We start from the raw sequence: 17,147 nt of genomic DNA, 5'->3' as shown, positions 1-17,147 counted from the left end.
ATAGTGAAAACATGCCTTAGATTCAATACTCAGGACAATTGTCCATTACACTTACATCCAGACCAATCTGGTTTGCAATTACAGAAGGGGTATCCTCGACCCAAACAACAGAATCACTTACATTCCAGGCCTCCCTAGCCATTATATGAGCTGCCATATTGCTTTGTCGACGGACATGTGAGCAACTCCAAGATCTAAACGCTGTCAGTCCTGCCTTGATGCCTTCCACCACTTTCTGAATTGAGCAAGGACCCGGGTCATGGCCAGCTACTGCCCCAACCACAACCAGCGCATCACTTTCAAGATCTAAGTCCCTTAAGCCCAAATCCCAGGCAAGTTGAATACCCTCCTCCAGCGCCTTTGCCTCAACCTCCGTAGCACCAAGAGGGCAGGGTATTTTCTTGCTCATTGCCCCCATAATCAGTCCCCCTTCATTCCTAATGACTACCCCGACCCCATAACATCCCAAGTTCGCAAAGTTTGCCCCGTCCACGTTCACTTTATACCTCCCCTCCCTTGGTGGTTTCCATTGATTTCGAACTGGGACCTTGTTGCGAGTGCGGGGCAGCTGGGATCCTTTGATTTCCAGCCCAAACTCTCGCACCTCTCGGCCTATTCTACTCGGTTCTTTGCTTGTACCCTCATGCTTGAATTTGTTTCTGTTGTTCCATATATTCCACGCCATAACAGCAAACAACACCCAATCTAAGTCCTCCTTCCTCTCCTTCACCGCCCATACTACATCCACAAAGTCCCTCGTGGGTTGGGGCAATATAGGAAGATCAAGTGCCATCTCCCTCCATACCTCGGCAGCGACTTTGCAATCCCAGAGGGTATGACCCGAGGACTCACATTCCCCACAAAAACCACACTTATCATTGCTACACACCTTCCTAGCTGCCAAGCGATAGTTTGTTGGTAAGATTTCTTTGCACGCCTTCCAAAGGAAATGCTTTATTTTATTTTGGCAGTCAATCTTCCATAACCCCTTCCAAAACTGGGCTGCCTTGGCTTTGTCAGAGCTGTCACCCCTTGGTCTATGTGAGCTAGTCTTCAACAGTTGGAAAGACACTCCATAAGCACTGCTCACTGTGAAAAGGCCATTCTTAGACCACGTCCATACTCTAGAATCCTCTGGCAGCCGCAGGCTCAAAGGGATACTGAGAAGGTTGCTGCTTCATGGGGAAGGAAGGTTTCCTTTATAAGTTCAGCCTTCCACGTACCTGTTACGCTGTCAATGAGCTGTGCCACTTTCACCATTCCGGTATTATGTCCTTGGGGGCAGAGAACCTTAGCCGAATCTACCAAAGGTAGCCATCTATCACACCAAATATTCACTTTTCTCCCATTACCAATTATCCACTTTGATCCCACCTCAATTGTTTCCTTGGCTGCCATAATGCTCCTCCACACGTACGATGGCTTCTTTCCCACTTGTGCATGCATAAATGAGCATTCCGCAAAGTATCTTGCTTTAAACACCTTATGAGTGAGGGAATCTGGATTTTGACTAATTCTCCACCCTTGTTTTGCCAAAAGCGCCAGGTTAAAGGCCTTCAAGTCCTTAAAACCCATTCCGCCCTCCCCCTTTGGTTTGCACATATTTTCCCATGATATCCACGCCATCTTCCTTTCTTTATCAATCTGCCCCCACCAAAATTGGCTCACCATGGAATTGAGCTCACGACAAAGGGAATCTGGGAGTTTGAAACAACTTATGGTGTATGTTGTTGTTGCTTGGGCAACTACCTTGATTAGTACTTCTCTACTTGCATTTGAGAGCAACTTCCCTTTCCACCCTGCTATCTTCCTACCCACTTCTCTACCCATTTGAGAGCAACTTCCCTTACCGCCTTGATTAGTGCATCGTCTCAAAGGCTACCAGCACATTATCCATGATCTGCCTCCCTGGGACAAAAGCGCTTTGCGACTCACTTATCACTTCCGGTAGGATTTTCTTCAACCTGTTTGCAAGAACTTTGGACACAATCTTATATGCAACATTGCACAAACTAATAGGGCGGAAATCAGTGATCTTTTGTGGACAGCCAATTTTTGGAATTAGACATATATAAGTTTCATTTAATTCAGGAGGCATCACACCAGAATTAAGGATTTGGGAAACACACCTCACAACAGATTGACCCACTACATCCCAATATTTCTGAAAAAAGATAGGCGACATACCATCGGGGCCGGGAGCTTTTGTAGGATGCATTTGGTTCAGAGCCGCTCTGATTTCCTCCTCTCTGAACGTTCCCATCAGCACACCATTCATCTCCTGTGTGACCCGTGGGTCTACTGCATTCAAGCTGGCATCAAATGAGGTAGGGTGGTCTGTATTGTAAATGCTTGAGAAGTACTCTAAAATCACCCTCTCCAGATCTTCTTTACTATCGTGCCACACCCCTTTATCCATTAGCCCTTCAATCCTGTTTCTCCTTCGTCTTTGGGATGCTGTCGTATGAAAAAATCTAGTATTTCTATCTCCACAATTAAGCCAAAGCGCCCTTGACCTTTGATTCCACATCACCTCTTCTCTGACTAGTGTTTCGTTAATTTCCTTCTTCAGTGCTTAAATTTCATTTGCTGTGTCGTGAAGGAGATTCTGCCCCTCGATAAGTTGCAAACGCTCCTTCAAACGTTTCAGCCTCGTATTTACATTTCCAAAGGTCGTCTGATTCCAAAGCCATAACTGGGCTTGGCACTTAGTAATTTTGTCAGTGAAGCACTCATTCGGATTTGCTTGAGAAGGACCCCAAACCGATTCAATCACCTCTCTGCAACCCCCATCCCTTACCCACATCGCCTCAAAAAAGAATCTCTTTTTCATCGGTTTAGTGGGTTTTTTCTTTTTTAGGAACAGGGCAAGTAAGCAATGGTCAGATGCCGACATCGAAATGTGCCGAACCTGTGCTTCAGAGAATTGTTCAATCCACCTTTCATCCGCCACGACCCTGTCCAGCCTCACCATTGTCCGTTGCTCACCAAACCTCCCATTACACCACGTAAAGCTCTACCCCACAAAACCCAGATCAAGCAAACCACACCTACTTAAACACTCTCTGAAATTCCGCATCTGATCAGCATCCCGATCCAGCCAACCCAACTTCTCCTCCGAGTGCACAATTTCGTTGAAGTTGCCGAAAACCACCCACGGCAAAGTGCTCTGCTTTTTCAAGGTCTCTAACAGCTCCCATGAAGTATGTCTCATGCTAGCATCAGGGTGTCCATAAAACCCCGTTGCTCTCCATGGACACGCACCTCCCTCACCGTGCACCACCACATCAATATGTGAATGTGAGCAGCTCATGAATCTGACGTCCACTCCATCACGCCAAATCATCGCCAAACCACCACTCCGTCCGTCACACGGCACCGAAATACCTTGTGTGAGCTCCAATTTCCTCTGAAAACCTTTCATCCGATTTACACTTGCTTTGGTCTCTGATAGGAAAACCAAAGTAGGATTTTTTGACTTCACCTCGTCGGTGAGAGTCTGGACTGCCGGGGGTGACCCTAAACCCCGACAGTTCCAAGCCAACACACTCATTTGGCTCGGCGGTGCTGCTCCGCAGCCACCGCCTCACCGCCATCCGTTGAAGATTTTCTCCTAAGGGTTTTGTTCTGCTCAAGTGGTTTTTTGCGTTTCATGTCAATGATGTTTGTATCCAATTCATCAATGGGAGTGATACCTGCTCTTTTTCTTGTTCCTGGGCCCATATTCTCCTTTGGTTTTGCTTCACAAGCCTCACGTTTTATTCTCTTCCAGTGGCCACTCTTTGGCCCCAAATGCTCCGCAACCCAGCCTATATTATCCTTATAACAGAGGGCCATTGGGCCAGACCCATGCTCCTTAACCTTTTGGGCTTTAATATTCTGAATCCCTTCCTTGGTTGGCGCCATCTGAAATTCAAAGACGTTGGCCTCCCCATGAAGCGTCCCTGTCTCCCACTGCATCACCTCTATAGCCTCATTTTGAGTCCCAAGCCCCCTCTTGCCTTCCTTACCTGAAGTAGTAGTGATTCCTTTTGCTTTCTCACCAATGCAACTGCCTTTGCCCGTTTCATGCTCACATTCTGTAACCTGACCTCTTAGACCTTCTTTTCTTGTCTCATTCTCAATGACACACGTCCCCAGGGGCGCCTGCGTTGATTCCGGTTCAGTTCCCACTCCACTCCCTTCCTTCGGCGCGTGTGTTACCCTCGTCTTGCTTCCCTCTGGTTTACTCGCCGCCCATCCCCGATTGGCTCGCCCTTCCTCATGTCCCACCTTCGTGGAATCCCCTCCACCTCTCCTCGGTGCTTCACCACGCAGCCATGCCCCGTACTGGAGCTTACTCAGGTCCAATGGATCTTCAACACCATTCCTTTCTTCACAGTCCTTTAGACCATGACTGAGTAACCCACACTGGTAACAAAAATTTGGAAGCCTCTCGTATTTGAAAGTTATCCACCTTTGCTCCCCTCCTTCTATTACAATCCTTTTCCCCCTCACAATCTTCTTTGTGACATCGATCTACACTCTCACCCTCAAGAATTTACTCCACTGTACCCCAGACTCTGCGACATCAACATCCAAGACCTCCCCCAACGTTGCTCCTATAGCTTTACCCGTTTCTCTGGTTCTACTCTTCAGAGGAAGGTTGTGTATCTGCACCCAAAAAGGAGACTGCCATAGTGAAATATCCTTTGGGACTTGCTCGCCCTCGAACTCCCTCACCAGTATCAAGTACTTCTCATATGTCCATGGGCACATCTCCATTATTCTCTTTTTATCCCACCCATCCCCAAACTCCACTAGGTAGCGCTCATCCTCCACTTCATTTATCTGGATGCACTTCTGTGGTTTCCAGATCATTCTAAGGTTCTTCCTAAGGGCATCAATATTTATGCTCTTGTGAGAGAGCACCTTCATCACCAGGCAATTTTTTCCTAAATTCCTTGCTGCCTCTGTTGTTCTACTTCCCAACGAGATACTCTCGTCCTCCACTTCTATAAATGACAGCTTTTTCCACATCTCTTCTAACTCTTCCGCCATAGCCCCACACCCTCAGATGGTCCTACGCTGATGAGGACCACTTCACTCTTGCAATGGCTAAGCCTGCAAGACTCTCAACTGCTTCCACATGCACTAGGCACGAGAGCACCATCCTCCTCATTTTACTGTGTTTGAAACTATAAGTTTGATGCTTATAATAGTTTTTTTTAAGGACATAGGCAGTGTGCTAATAGTTTTACTATGTGTTTGAAACTAATATATAATAGTTTATACCACGTGTTTGAAACTACAAGAATTTGAGGCTTTTGTAAATAAAGTTTGCATTTTTATATGTTTAGAGCAACTACAACTGAAAGGTGTGCATAAGTCGGGCTCAGGGGATTTTTTGACCCAACCCATTATGATGGGTCAATAAAAATTTAATCTAACCCAATCCATCACATAAGTCCAACCCAATCCAACCCACATGGGTTGGGTTGAGTCGGGTTGAACCCATGGGTTAGACAATTTTTTTTATTACTATTATTATTAAATTGAGTAGAAAAAAATATATCACACTTGCCACCTGAGTTGATAAACAAAATATACATTAATATATAAACTAATATTCCAACTGAGTTGATAAACAAAATATAAATGAACTAGTATCCTAATTCACTTATAAACAAAATATATATGAGTTCCTAACTCAGTTATAAACAAAATATATCTAAAATTTTTAAATTTTTTTATTAATTATATAATATATTTAAATATATATATTAAAAGAACTAATAGGATTTTATATTATATATGATAGTAGGAACCGAGAAAGTGCTCTACAGCTGTTTTTTTTTTTTTTTTTTAATTATTAAATATATAATATATTTTAAACATATATTAAAATATGGGCGGGTCGGGTCGGGTCAGATCGTGTTTGGCGAGTTTATAATTTTATCACCCAAACCCAACCCAACCCGCTATAAAAAAGAATTTTGTAACCCAACCCAACCCACAAAGTCCTAAAAACCGACCCAACCCGGCGGGTTGGGTTGGGTTTGGTGGGTTGACGGGTTTTCTGCACACCCCTAAGAGCAAGTGGGTCTCCGAGATCCAGCTCAATGATTGAGTTACATGCTCGTACTAAAACATATTAGTTTATTTCTAAATGGGTCGAGACTAAAATTTTCCTTTACTGCTTCTATTTTCTACAAGTCTAAATAACCCATGAGAAAATATCTTATTGGATAATGAAAGCTTTGTTGGAAGTATTTTAATGAGAGTCATTAATAGTCCTTAGTGCTTTCCGGCTCAAGAAAAAGCTTATTTATGTTTATTTATTTATAAAATAAGGCAAACTCAGGCTTGGTTTTAGGCTTGGCCATTAAAAAATTCAAGCTCAGGACTTGAAGCTTTCTCTCTTCCAAATTTTTTTTGAGTGGAAATGCTTTTTAAGATTTTATTTTTCCTTTGTTGCCTGAGTTGCTAGATAGTTGCATTTTCCATGTTTTATAGTTTGTCTTTTTGATGTTTCATTTTTTTGGAATGGAACATTATTTACTTATAATATATATATATATATATAATAGTTTTTATTAAATCTTATATGCAGTTTTCAGTTGTAATAGACAACATTTACCATTTTGGGACATATTGGACTGGAGGCGATTTTCATTCAGGGATCCTCATAAATGAGTTTCTAGAAGGGAAGTTCGACTCTGAGATCACGAAACTACAACAGAATTTGGTCATGGTATCTCTATTTTTTCCTCTTTTATTTTTCTTAATTTTTTACTGGTTTGCAAATTTTTGTTTTTTAACAGGACTCTTTTTTTTTAATAGGTACAGCACCACTTTCAGTGGAACGGCCCTCCTAAACATTATGATACCTTCCATATGGTGCTGTTTTCTTTGTGGACAAAGAAACACCTGTACTGAACATTATATGCCCTTACAAGTTTTATATCGCATTTGTACTCTCTTTTTTAATGAGATGCCTTATTTTCTAGCTTAGCAGGTATAACTCGCATGTTTTTTCTAAAAAATTAAAAAAAAAAAATGTATAATGTCCGCGATGCATATATTATCGCCTCCTAAATTTTCTGTATTTGTCCTTTCTATTTCTTCTGTAGTTGGGGGGCAATTTGAAGGTTATGCGGACCTATAATTTTGGGTCATGGCCCTTTGGGTGGATTTGATGGGAGATGGTAATCATGGGCTTCGATAGTCATCCTATGAAAGTTGTGATGCAAGCGTTTAGGTCCAGGTGAGAGAGGTTGGGGCAGTTAATGGGGTGAGACTCGAGAATGAGACCAAAGTGGATGGGGAAAAATTCTCTATTAGTTGGAGGAGGTGACTTCGATTTTATCTAGTGCAATTATTTTGTTGAGGTGGAAGTGAAGTGACTTGTATTTTCAGTCGTGTGATTGGTTCTGGGCTGAGAGACAGTAACTTCTTTAATGAAGTCCTCACAGCATTTTGGAACTGAATTACAGATTTTTAAGTTTAAAGAATAAAAATTTAGAAAACAAATTAGAGACATAGCCAAGGTGTATCTTGTGCATCCATTGCAAGCAATAAACTTCTCAAGTGGCACCTTAGTGTGACCCCTAATAACTCTGAAATCTGTTGCATGCAAACAGATGTATGATATCTGATCCAACATCTTTGCACCAACATTAAAAGCAAAGGAGGCATAGCCAAAATTCAAGCACCGATCTAAGGATCTTTGAAAATTAAAGCATGTCACAATCTTCAACTTTACCAAATATAATTTACCCAAAGAAAAAGCTCAACAGTGCAAACCAAAACCAAAACCAACCTATCCTACTAAAGGCACTCATCACTTTTGAACTGAATCAAAGGCAAACCTAAAATATTTTCAAACCATTTCAAGAGTTGCAAAAGCACACTCAATGTTCTTAGGAAACAAGGTTGTCACCAAGTGACAATGAGGCCAACTGATCAGCTGCATTGCCAGCTTGTTGCTGCTGAACATTCCTCAGAACCTCCATAGCCTCGGCCACCTTCGCTTTCAGAGCTTCTGGTGACTCAAGCAAATGCAACACCTCAGTCTGATCCATCTCCAGAAGCATACCAGTTACCTTAGCTGCATTGTCAGGCTCCAGCTGTTCCACAAGTGGATAAAGATTCTCACCCAGCATCTACAGATTTTCGATCATGAAGTGAGAATCAGTAATTAACATGAACATAGCAGTAAAAACAAAACCTATTAAGATCACACATTTCAGGAATATGTATTATCTAGGAATGGCTGCCATCCCTAATCTTGCACACAACACTATTTTGAGAGAGGAACCCTCTTATCTCACAATTGGCAGACATCATTCTTGCCAGTGAAAGCCCTTAACAGGCACTAAAGCACTTTCATGCAAGAAACTTATTGCAAAATTGTCAAATTCCAGTGAGCGTCCAGAAAAAATTAAATAAAACTATTTATATTTATAGATGGCCAAAGCATCTTAGCATGACTATTGAGCCTTAAAATTACTAAATCTGTAATTAGCACAAATTTACAAACCTGATGAGGATCAGCCCCCCTCCCCCTAGACAGTAAATAAATAAATAGAAAAGGATGGCTAATGCTTACCGTTCTCTGCTGCTCTGGAGTAGCATTTGCAAGGGCAGTAGCCAAAGCCCCTATAGGGATTGGCTGAGACAATGGTGATGCATCACGCATCGGCCCAACACCCATATCATATGGAACAGAAAACATGCCGCTACCAACAGCAGGCATGGGAACATCAGGCAGGCCACGCCCAGGAGGATAACGGTAGACTCGCCCCCTTGGAAGCATCTGTCATTCAAACAATCCATAATAAAAGTTGTTATCGATTGAGTACATAGAGACAATAACAGGTGAAAATGAGAAACAGACGGAATTCCATGGACCTGCTGCTGCATTAGTGGAACTGGCTGCTGGGTTTGCTGCACACCCCCAGCACGCCTGCCACCAGGGCGCTGCGCTTGCTGTCCCTGTGGAAGCATTGACACAAAGAAATTTGGCATTGGAGCCCCACCCGGTCTCATACCAGGAACAAGTTGCTGCTGATACCCAAATCCAGGCTGACGAAAAGTACAAGTGGAAGGTGAGAAAGCAGCACTACTTTACAATATTATAATAACAAAAAGACCAAATAATTAGAGCAGCAAAAAAAAAATTGGAAAATTGTGAAACAAAAAATTCAGTGTAACAAAACAGGAATGTGGTTTACCTGGGAAGGAATGATAGCAGGAGGGGCCTGGCCATAGAATATTTGTTGTCCAAGGCCTGGACCACCAGGGGGGTACATTTGCATACGAGGAGCAACTGAAGGTGCCATTGCCATTGGCCGCATTTGAGAAAATTGAGCCTGTAAAGTTGGTAGTAATCCATCAATCACAAAAACACACATGTCCAGTCCAAAAATAACAAATATCAATCGAGGGACAAAGCCACAAGCAGAGCAGCTCTAAAAGCATCAAGATAGATACAGGGAGGACCGAAAATAGCTCAATCAAAACTAATGCAGGGAGAAGGAAAAATCCACCATGCCCCATATCTCTAATCTAAGTCAGCATCCTTCAAGGGAAAAACAAATGAAGATCCTATAGAAATTGATACAGCTTGACTGCAAAAAATCATAGTTATGTTGATTGCTCTTCTGCAGGCATGAAACACCTGTTCCACTACAATTGTTCAAAGGCTCAAAAAAATCATCGAGAAAACATACCTGCAACCTAGCTCTTCTATCCTCTTTTCGTTGTGCAAGTGCAACATACAAAGGTTTGCTCACAACCATTTTGCCATTCATCTCCGATAGCTATCAAATAATGAAAAAGGAAGTATTTTTATAAGTAAATTTACCACAATGTTGAGAATGTCATCATTAACACAAACAAACATATCAACTTACAGCTCTAGATGCCTCTTCAGGAGTAGAGAATGCAACAAACCCAGATCCTCTACTTATTCCATTAGGGTCTCGCATAACCTGTACCCATGTCAAGAAAAATGGTTTACAAAGCCCTGCCCATAGAAAAATGGTTTTCAAAAATAGATGTTACACACCTTGCATGAAGTAATGGAACCAAACTGAGAGAAAAGCTCCTTAAGTTTATCATCACCAATGCTGTCATCTAAATTTTTAACATACAAGTTTGCCCCTTGATATTTGTCTGCAGCCTCTTTCATACTCTGTTCAAATCGAAGTTTTAACTCAACTTCCCTTTCAGACTTCTTCTGTGCCTTCCCAACATACCACTCCTTATCATCAACTTTCCTCCCATTAAGAGACTCTACAGCCCTAGCAGCATCATCTGCATTCTCAAAGTTGATAAAACCAAAGCACTTAGATTTCCCATCTGCATCCCTCATCACCACAAAACTGGTGAGAGTTCCAAATTCTCCAAAAATTCTGCTCAAATCTTCTTCAGTTGTCAATTCAGAGAGATTCTTTACAAAAACATTGTTGAATCTTGTCTTGTCACTGGCAGTTTCTCTTTCCTGCTTGCGGAGGAAGGGTCCAACAAAAACTTGCTTATCATTCAATAGCATACCATTCAACTTCTCTATAGCTTTTTGGGCAGCTTCGTCATTATCGAATTGCACAAATCCATAGCCTTTTGACTGGCCAGAGGAGTCAGTTGCTACCTTGCAAGAGAGAATGTTCCCAAATGCAGAAAATGTATCATGTAATGCTTTGTGGTCAATTGCCTTATCCAAATTCTGCCAAGTTTAAAACAACCAGATATCAGTGAAAAATAAAAAAAAAAAAAAAGCAGGAGAGGCCCACAACCGAGTCCAGAGTCCAGGTTATTGGATGTGAATACCTTAATAAAAATGTTTCCAGCCCCACTTTTGCGAATACTAGGGTCACGATGAGAATACATAATCCTAATGGGCTTTCCATTCAGGGGAGTGAAGTTCAGCACATCCAATGCCCTTGCAGCTGCAATTAATTAAATCAAAGATATAAGAATAGAGTAAGATTGACAATTCTAAGGTGGTGCAGAAGCGGGAAAAAATTATATTTCTCAATATCAACAAGTACATGCATACAGGATAGACATTCAAGGGAACATATTGGCCTACTTATCAAAAAAAAAAAGGGAACATATTGGCCTAAAAATGATAACTTTTTTTAGCTTGATGCGTGTGTGTATTATCATGTACATGACCCAGAAACCATAACTCAGCTTGTATTATGAGAGATTTATCAGTGGCCTCAAATCCATATGTCAAAAGTTCAACCCAACCAAGATAGAATGGAATTAGTAATAATTCCAAGCCTCAGTCTCAAGAAGTATACCCAAAAGATAGATTAAAAAAAGAAACTGAGTGTAGGATAATAAGCATATGGCAAGCTTATTATTCCTTGAAATAATCCTAATCACAAAGTCATTTTAAACCTATTTGGAATGGCACAAGCTATGTAATATCATTCATATCTATCAAAGGTAAGTATTATCACAAGAGGAGCCACTAGTTTTGGAAAGAGCCAACAAACATGTTTGTCATACACTTATTCTATGACACTTATTCTGAAGCAGAATAAGTGTATGACAAACATGTGATTCATTGAAATAAAATCATTAATTGAACCAACGGAGTCATTAGATATTTATGATAAGTAACAGTATGATGTACTATAGTCTATAGCACACGCATATGGGTGAAGTTTTTGTTGAATATTGGTGTAGTGATAGTCTTCTATGAAATTAGTAACTCAAACTCTTAACAATAGTGTCACAGAAATAGAAATTTTCTTTTTTTGATAGGTAAGTGTCACAGAAATAGATTTTAGTCATAGATGACTTTTCAAAGTCTGAAATCACAGTAGCTATCTGCTGAAATTCCCTTCCTTACTTACACTATTGAGCAATTGAACAGATATGTAAATAAAAGTTAAAAGGAACTAGAAGACAAAAATGATATTCTTTATTGTAGAAACTTTGCGTAAGTTTGCAATCCAGAGTTAGTGAGTTAAAATGGAGAAGTTCTTTTTGCTTAGCTGGATAAATATTGAGACAAATTTGTCTGATACCGCATTCTTTATATGGCTCAGTACTCTTAAGGAAAGCAGTTAATTTGCTGCGCATTAAATAAAATTCAACAAATTTAAATTTATCATCTGCAAAAGCCATTTGCGTTAGACATGACTACAACTATTTCTATTTTGCTATTACTCAATCAGAAATCATGTGACAAAAACCAAGAATTATTTTTCAAGCACAGTAAGGACAGACGAGTTCAAATAATGTGAGATAAAAATATATTAATTTGGGAAGTTGATTTATTGTTAATTAGCTTAGGAGAGGTACCTCAGGGGCAGTATAAAATTTGAGGGAATCATCATCAAATTTTAACGATGGGTACTAGGTGTAGCATCAAGTTTAGGAGAAATCAAGGACTTTGAATAATACTGACTAATTCTGGCATTATAGATCATATTACTGTAATAGGTAGGTAACCGTATTAACTTTCTATCACATAAAAGTTTTACGTCAACACTGATGCCTCTCTCTCTTCTTCAGTTAGCCTAATTAGAGCACACCACCAGTATAAGTAAGTTACATAACTGTGTTGGGATCAAAAAATTTCAAGTGTCTACGATTTTTAATGAAAATCAAAGCTAACAATAAATTTATGCATTGCTTATTCCCAAGTTGTCTATTCTGCAACTAGGTTAAGCTAACAATAATTTTATGTGTTGCTCATTCCCGGGTCAAGATCTTTTCATAGATTTGAGATTCTTCAGATCATGCATCCTACATCCCATTTTAAGAATCCCACCCTCTGTATGCATTAATTAAGTATACAGAATTAAAACAGGGCAAAGTTAAAAAAAGAAAATAAAACCTAAGTGTTGATAAACAATTTTATTTCAGAAAATTGAAAAGTTTTTCATTTCCCTGATAATGCAATGAATGAATGCAAACTTTTAGTATCTTAGGAGCTACAGAAACAGCAACATCAATATCTTAACAACAACAACAACAACAAAGCCTTAGTCCCATTTGGGGACGGCTATGGATGCTCAAAAAATTAGTCAAGGACAGCCACATGTATTCTATTCCAAGTTTTCTCTGTTACTTCCTTAATTGACATGTCCATTTTAACCAATTCTACTAATGTTATTTTTTGTTCTTCCTCTACCTTTTTTTTGATCCCTCAACTTGAATCAACATCCATATATATAAATTCTTCAATTAAGTTCAAAAAGTACTTTAATATCCATTTACAAGAAGAAATGGAATATTCAAACAATACAAAGTACCTTGTAATTAAATTAATGAGTCACACTAGGAAACTTTGAAGAAAGTAATTGAAAATGGATTACGACACAAAAGAAAGCATATGATAGAGGTCCCTAAAGAGGTTAAGTGATTTTTTTTTTATTTTTTTGGGTGGGGGAAGTGGGGAGAGGAGGGGTGAAGTTGATTAAGGATATGTATAACAGAGTTATAATTAGCATGCTTACAAGTGGAGGCATCACAAGTGAGTTTCTTATCACTATGGGTTTGCATCAAGGATCAATATTATGTACATATCTATTTGCACTAGTGATGGACAAGCTCACTAACTCGATTCACGAGCAAGTTCCTCTATGTATGCTTTTTGCATATGAAATAGCTTTTAATGGGTGTAACTAGAGGTGGAGTTAATACCAAGTTTGAATTTGGCAAGAAACTCTAGAATTCAAAGGCTTTTGAATGTGTTGGTAAGCACACTTAAGCATAAAGCGCAAAGCCCCAATGCTTTTTGCCTCTAAATCAAGGCACATTTGAATAAGTGCACCTAATGCATGCATTTTGGAGCTTTTTCAATAAGCTCAAAGTGAACTTTTTTGAACTTGTTAATTTTTAATTTTTTTATTATTATTAAAATGACCCAAATATAAATTGTAGCCATCTAAACTTAATACTATTGAAATCAACTGTTGATTTGGTATATAAAAGTCAATTTTATATATGCTACTATACACTTAAGCCCACTCAAGCAGGACAGATAACCTCATAACCCCTTGTGTGGGGAGATTACTCTTTGGAACAAATAAATGAGATTGCCGCTGAGGCTAGTCCAAAGTGCACAAAGGCAAGGACTTGCACCCCTGCAAAGCAAATGGAAATCATGGAGGCAAGGGGGAAAGTCGAAACTTAACCCAGGTCCTCTATTTAGGAAGAAAGCCCAGGTGGGGAAGCAACTTGTCAAGCTAGGAGCACATGGAAGGGAGACAGCTTATTCACTTGGAAAAAGTAGTGCCCTCAGGGAAGAGAAAGACCTGAATCTATTACTATATTCCTGACCTTCGCAAGTCAAGAGGCAGTCCTACTAGAGTTCCGATTGAAGACTTCATTCAGTTAGCTACTTACCAAACTGCTATGTCCCAAAACTTCTAGTTTATTCATAAAAAAAGGTATGATTTAATTTATTTGTGATAATTGTTTAGTTACTTTAGTAGTTGAAGTTGAACATATAATGAGATTTGCACTTCTTATATTGATTGATAACCATTTTTTTTAATAAGTTAATTCTGGGTAACCATTAAGTGAATAAGTGATTAAGAGATGATATGAAATGTTATATTCCAACTTACATGATTATTTGATTACTTGATTGTTGTATTGCCCATTAATAATTATTTTCATATTTGTTATATTATTTTTTTAAAATGTGTGCTTGCACCCAGGCTCTAAGATGTCTTTGCGATTAAGTGCGCCCCATGCTTTTACCAAATTACTTTTGATTAAGTTTAAAATTTGGCAAGACACAACATGGAATATAAGTTTAGTAAAAGTGGAATTAGAGATGAAGGGGAAGCGAGACTCAAAGATCAAGAGGTAATAAAAAAGAGAGAGTTTTGATATCTTTTTTTTTTTTTTTTTTGATAAGTAGAGTTTTTGATATCTTTGATCAATAATTCATAAAGATGGAGCAAAACCAAAGAGGATGTGAATTATGGGATAAGAGAAAAATGGAAGACGTGGAGAAGTGCATTAGGAGCATTAAGCATTGTATGAACATAGAATACTCATTAAGTCTAAGGGAAACTTTATAAGACCACAATAATACTAAAAAAAGCTTTATAGTACTAAATGTTGGGCTCTTAAGAAGCAACATATTCATAAAATGAGTGTAGCTAAAATGAGAATGTTAAGATGGATAAGTGAAAATACATGAAAGGATAGGATTCAAAATAAGGAAATTCGCTTAAAAATAGGAGTGACTCCAACTGATGAAAAAATGAGGGAGAGTCACTTGAAATGGATTGGTCATGTTATGACTTCGAATAGAATAGAATGGCAAAAAAGAATACATGTGGTCGGTCAACCCTAATTGCTCTATTGAGATCCATCCTTGATCCCAACAAATTTGGGACTAAGCCATGGTTGTTGTTGAAGCTGAGTTTTTTTTTTTTTTTTTTTTTTTTTTTTTTTTTTTTTTTTTAAATCAAGATCAAAATCAATACTTTCTGTCTTAACCAAATTCAATAAGGATGGCTAGCAGAATGCTTATGCTTTATAAAGCAAATACCCCTCTGATAAGAAAGAAGCGGACTTTTGTTTACTTAATGAAGTGACATCACTCACTTCCCATTTTAATCAAATAGTGGCCTTTTCTTCTTCCATTTAATAAGTCAGATAAGGTAAAATGCAAGTTCCAACACCCAAGAAAAAAACATACCTATAATGGAGTATCATGTTCTTTAAAATTGAATTTTTTTTAATGGCACAACCAATTTTGATATAAGCTTCCAAATCAAAATAGTAGCCTTTTCTTCCATTTAATGAGTCAGATAAGGTAATGCAAGTTCCAACACCCAAGAAAAAAACATACCTATAATGGAGCATCATGTTCTTTAAAATTGACTTTTTTTTTAATAGCATACCCAATTTTGAAATAAGCATCCAAATTCAGCAAACAAGCAAAAACCCATTTTCCAAATTTCAATTACTCCTAAAATATCCATGCAAAAAATGAAATTTCAATCGCATAATAAACACCCAAACAAGCATCAAATATAGCTGAAAAAAAAAATCAAATTGCAAAAATGAAAATAGAAACTTTTTGACAATAAATTCGAAATTAGAAGCAAACACTAACCGTCCTGAGGGTTGCTATAGTTGACATAGCCATAACCGAGCGATCGCCGAGTGCTCAAGTCCCTGCAAACCCTAACGGAAACCACTTGACCCAGCTGGTTAAACAGGTCGTACAGCTGCGAATCGGTGACGTTCTGTTCAAGATCTCCGACGTACAGCGACGTCGTCACGAACTGGTTGGCGCCGCCGGCACCGTTCGCACCAGGAATTGCATTCTGAGGAGGAGCTTGTACCTGTGCCATTTTCAAAATTGTGTATTTTCTCTTTCTTTTTTCAAATAAAATATTCCAAAATCGTTTTTTGTTTTTTTTAATTTTTTTGTTCTTTTTTCTCTTCCCTCTCCTCTAGTTATTGCAACCAAAACCCTAGCAAGAAACACGCAACGAAAAACGAAGCCGGAAAAGTTTAGACGCACACAACGTGTTCGACGAAAGACCTCAAAGACCAAATAAATTTTTTTTTTTTTTTTGACGATAAGGTGAGGAGAGGGAAGGGTATGGAGGGGTGGGACTAAATGGTCGGAGATCCGCCGCAGAAGGCGGCGCGTGAGGAAGAGAGAGAGAGGAAATGGGATTTCGGTTTTTTTGAGAGGGGCAGCTGAGACTGCACTGTGAAAAAAATAAGAAAAGAGAGGCAGTGAATTTTGGAGGTGAGAAGGATATGTAGTACTACTACGTGGGTAGGCTTGTGAAAACCCTATGATGATGAATGAATGAGATGATGTACGAGATCTGCGCCGTAGGATCTGAAGCGAGGGATGGTGGGACCCAGATGACAAGGTCTAAGTCCGGAGATTTCTGACTTCGTGTGTTGTGTTTGTGACATTGTGAGGTGTTAGATCTTGATGACAACAGTTGGTTTGGGTTGAGTTGAGTTTTAACGTGGGAGAAAGTACTGTACCAAGTAGAAAGGCTTGATTTTTATCACAATTACCTTACGTGGCGCTTATGTTTAACTTTTCGTCATTTTCTTGTGTATACACCGCTCATAATTTTCCACGTAAATAGTTGAGGCCAGGATTGGGCATTTTATTTTTTATCTTAAATTCTTTTGGAAAGTGG

The 17,147-nt window shown here is 39.2% G+C and overlaps 1 protein-coding gene across 1 annotated transcript; it reads right to left on the bottom strand.

Annotated features, from left to right (window-relative positions):
* Positions 1-7,682: 7,682 nt before the first annotated feature.
* LOC111992178 (polyadenylate-binding protein 8) lies at positions 7,683-16,923 on the bottom strand. The gene is made up of 9 exons (XM_024024013.2): positions 16,088-16,923; positions 10,813-10,931; positions 10,052-10,708; positions 9,897-9,974; positions 9,714-9,803; positions 9,216-9,353; positions 8,893-9,066; positions 8,591-8,797; positions 7,683-8,144 (listed from the first exon to the last, which is right to left on the bottom strand). Exons 1-9 carry the CDS (start codon positions 16,326-16,328, stop codon positions 7,902-7,904), a joined length of 1,947 nt encoding a protein of 648 aa, XP_023879781.1. The 5' UTR covers positions 16,329-16,923; the 3' UTR covers positions 7,683-7,901.
* Between the last annotated feature and the right edge of the window lie 224 nt (positions 16,924-17,147).

The sequence above is a fragment of the Quercus suber genome, unplaced genomic scaffold (assembly GCF_002906115.3).
Source record: "Quercus suber isolate HL8 unplaced genomic scaffold, Cork oak 2.0 scaffold_341, whole genome shotgun sequence".
Taxonomy (NCBI): domain Eukaryota; kingdom Viridiplantae; phylum Streptophyta; class Magnoliopsida; order Fagales; family Fagaceae; genus Quercus; species Quercus suber.
This window is presented reverse-complemented; position numbering and strand designations above follow the sequence as displayed.

Coding starts and splice junctions, on each gene's coding strand:
- LOC111992178 (XM_024024013.2), bottom strand. CDS start 16,328: ATGGCACAGGTACAAGCTCCTCCTCAGAATGCAATTCCTGGTGCGAAC. Junction 10,932..16,087: donor CTATAGCAACCCTCAGGACG/GTTAGTGTTTGC, acceptor AATTAATTGCAG/CTGCAAGGGCATTGGATGTG. Junction 9,975..10,051: donor GTTCCATTACTTCATGCAAG/GTGTGTAACATC, acceptor ACATGGGTACAG/GTTATGCGAGACCCTAATGG.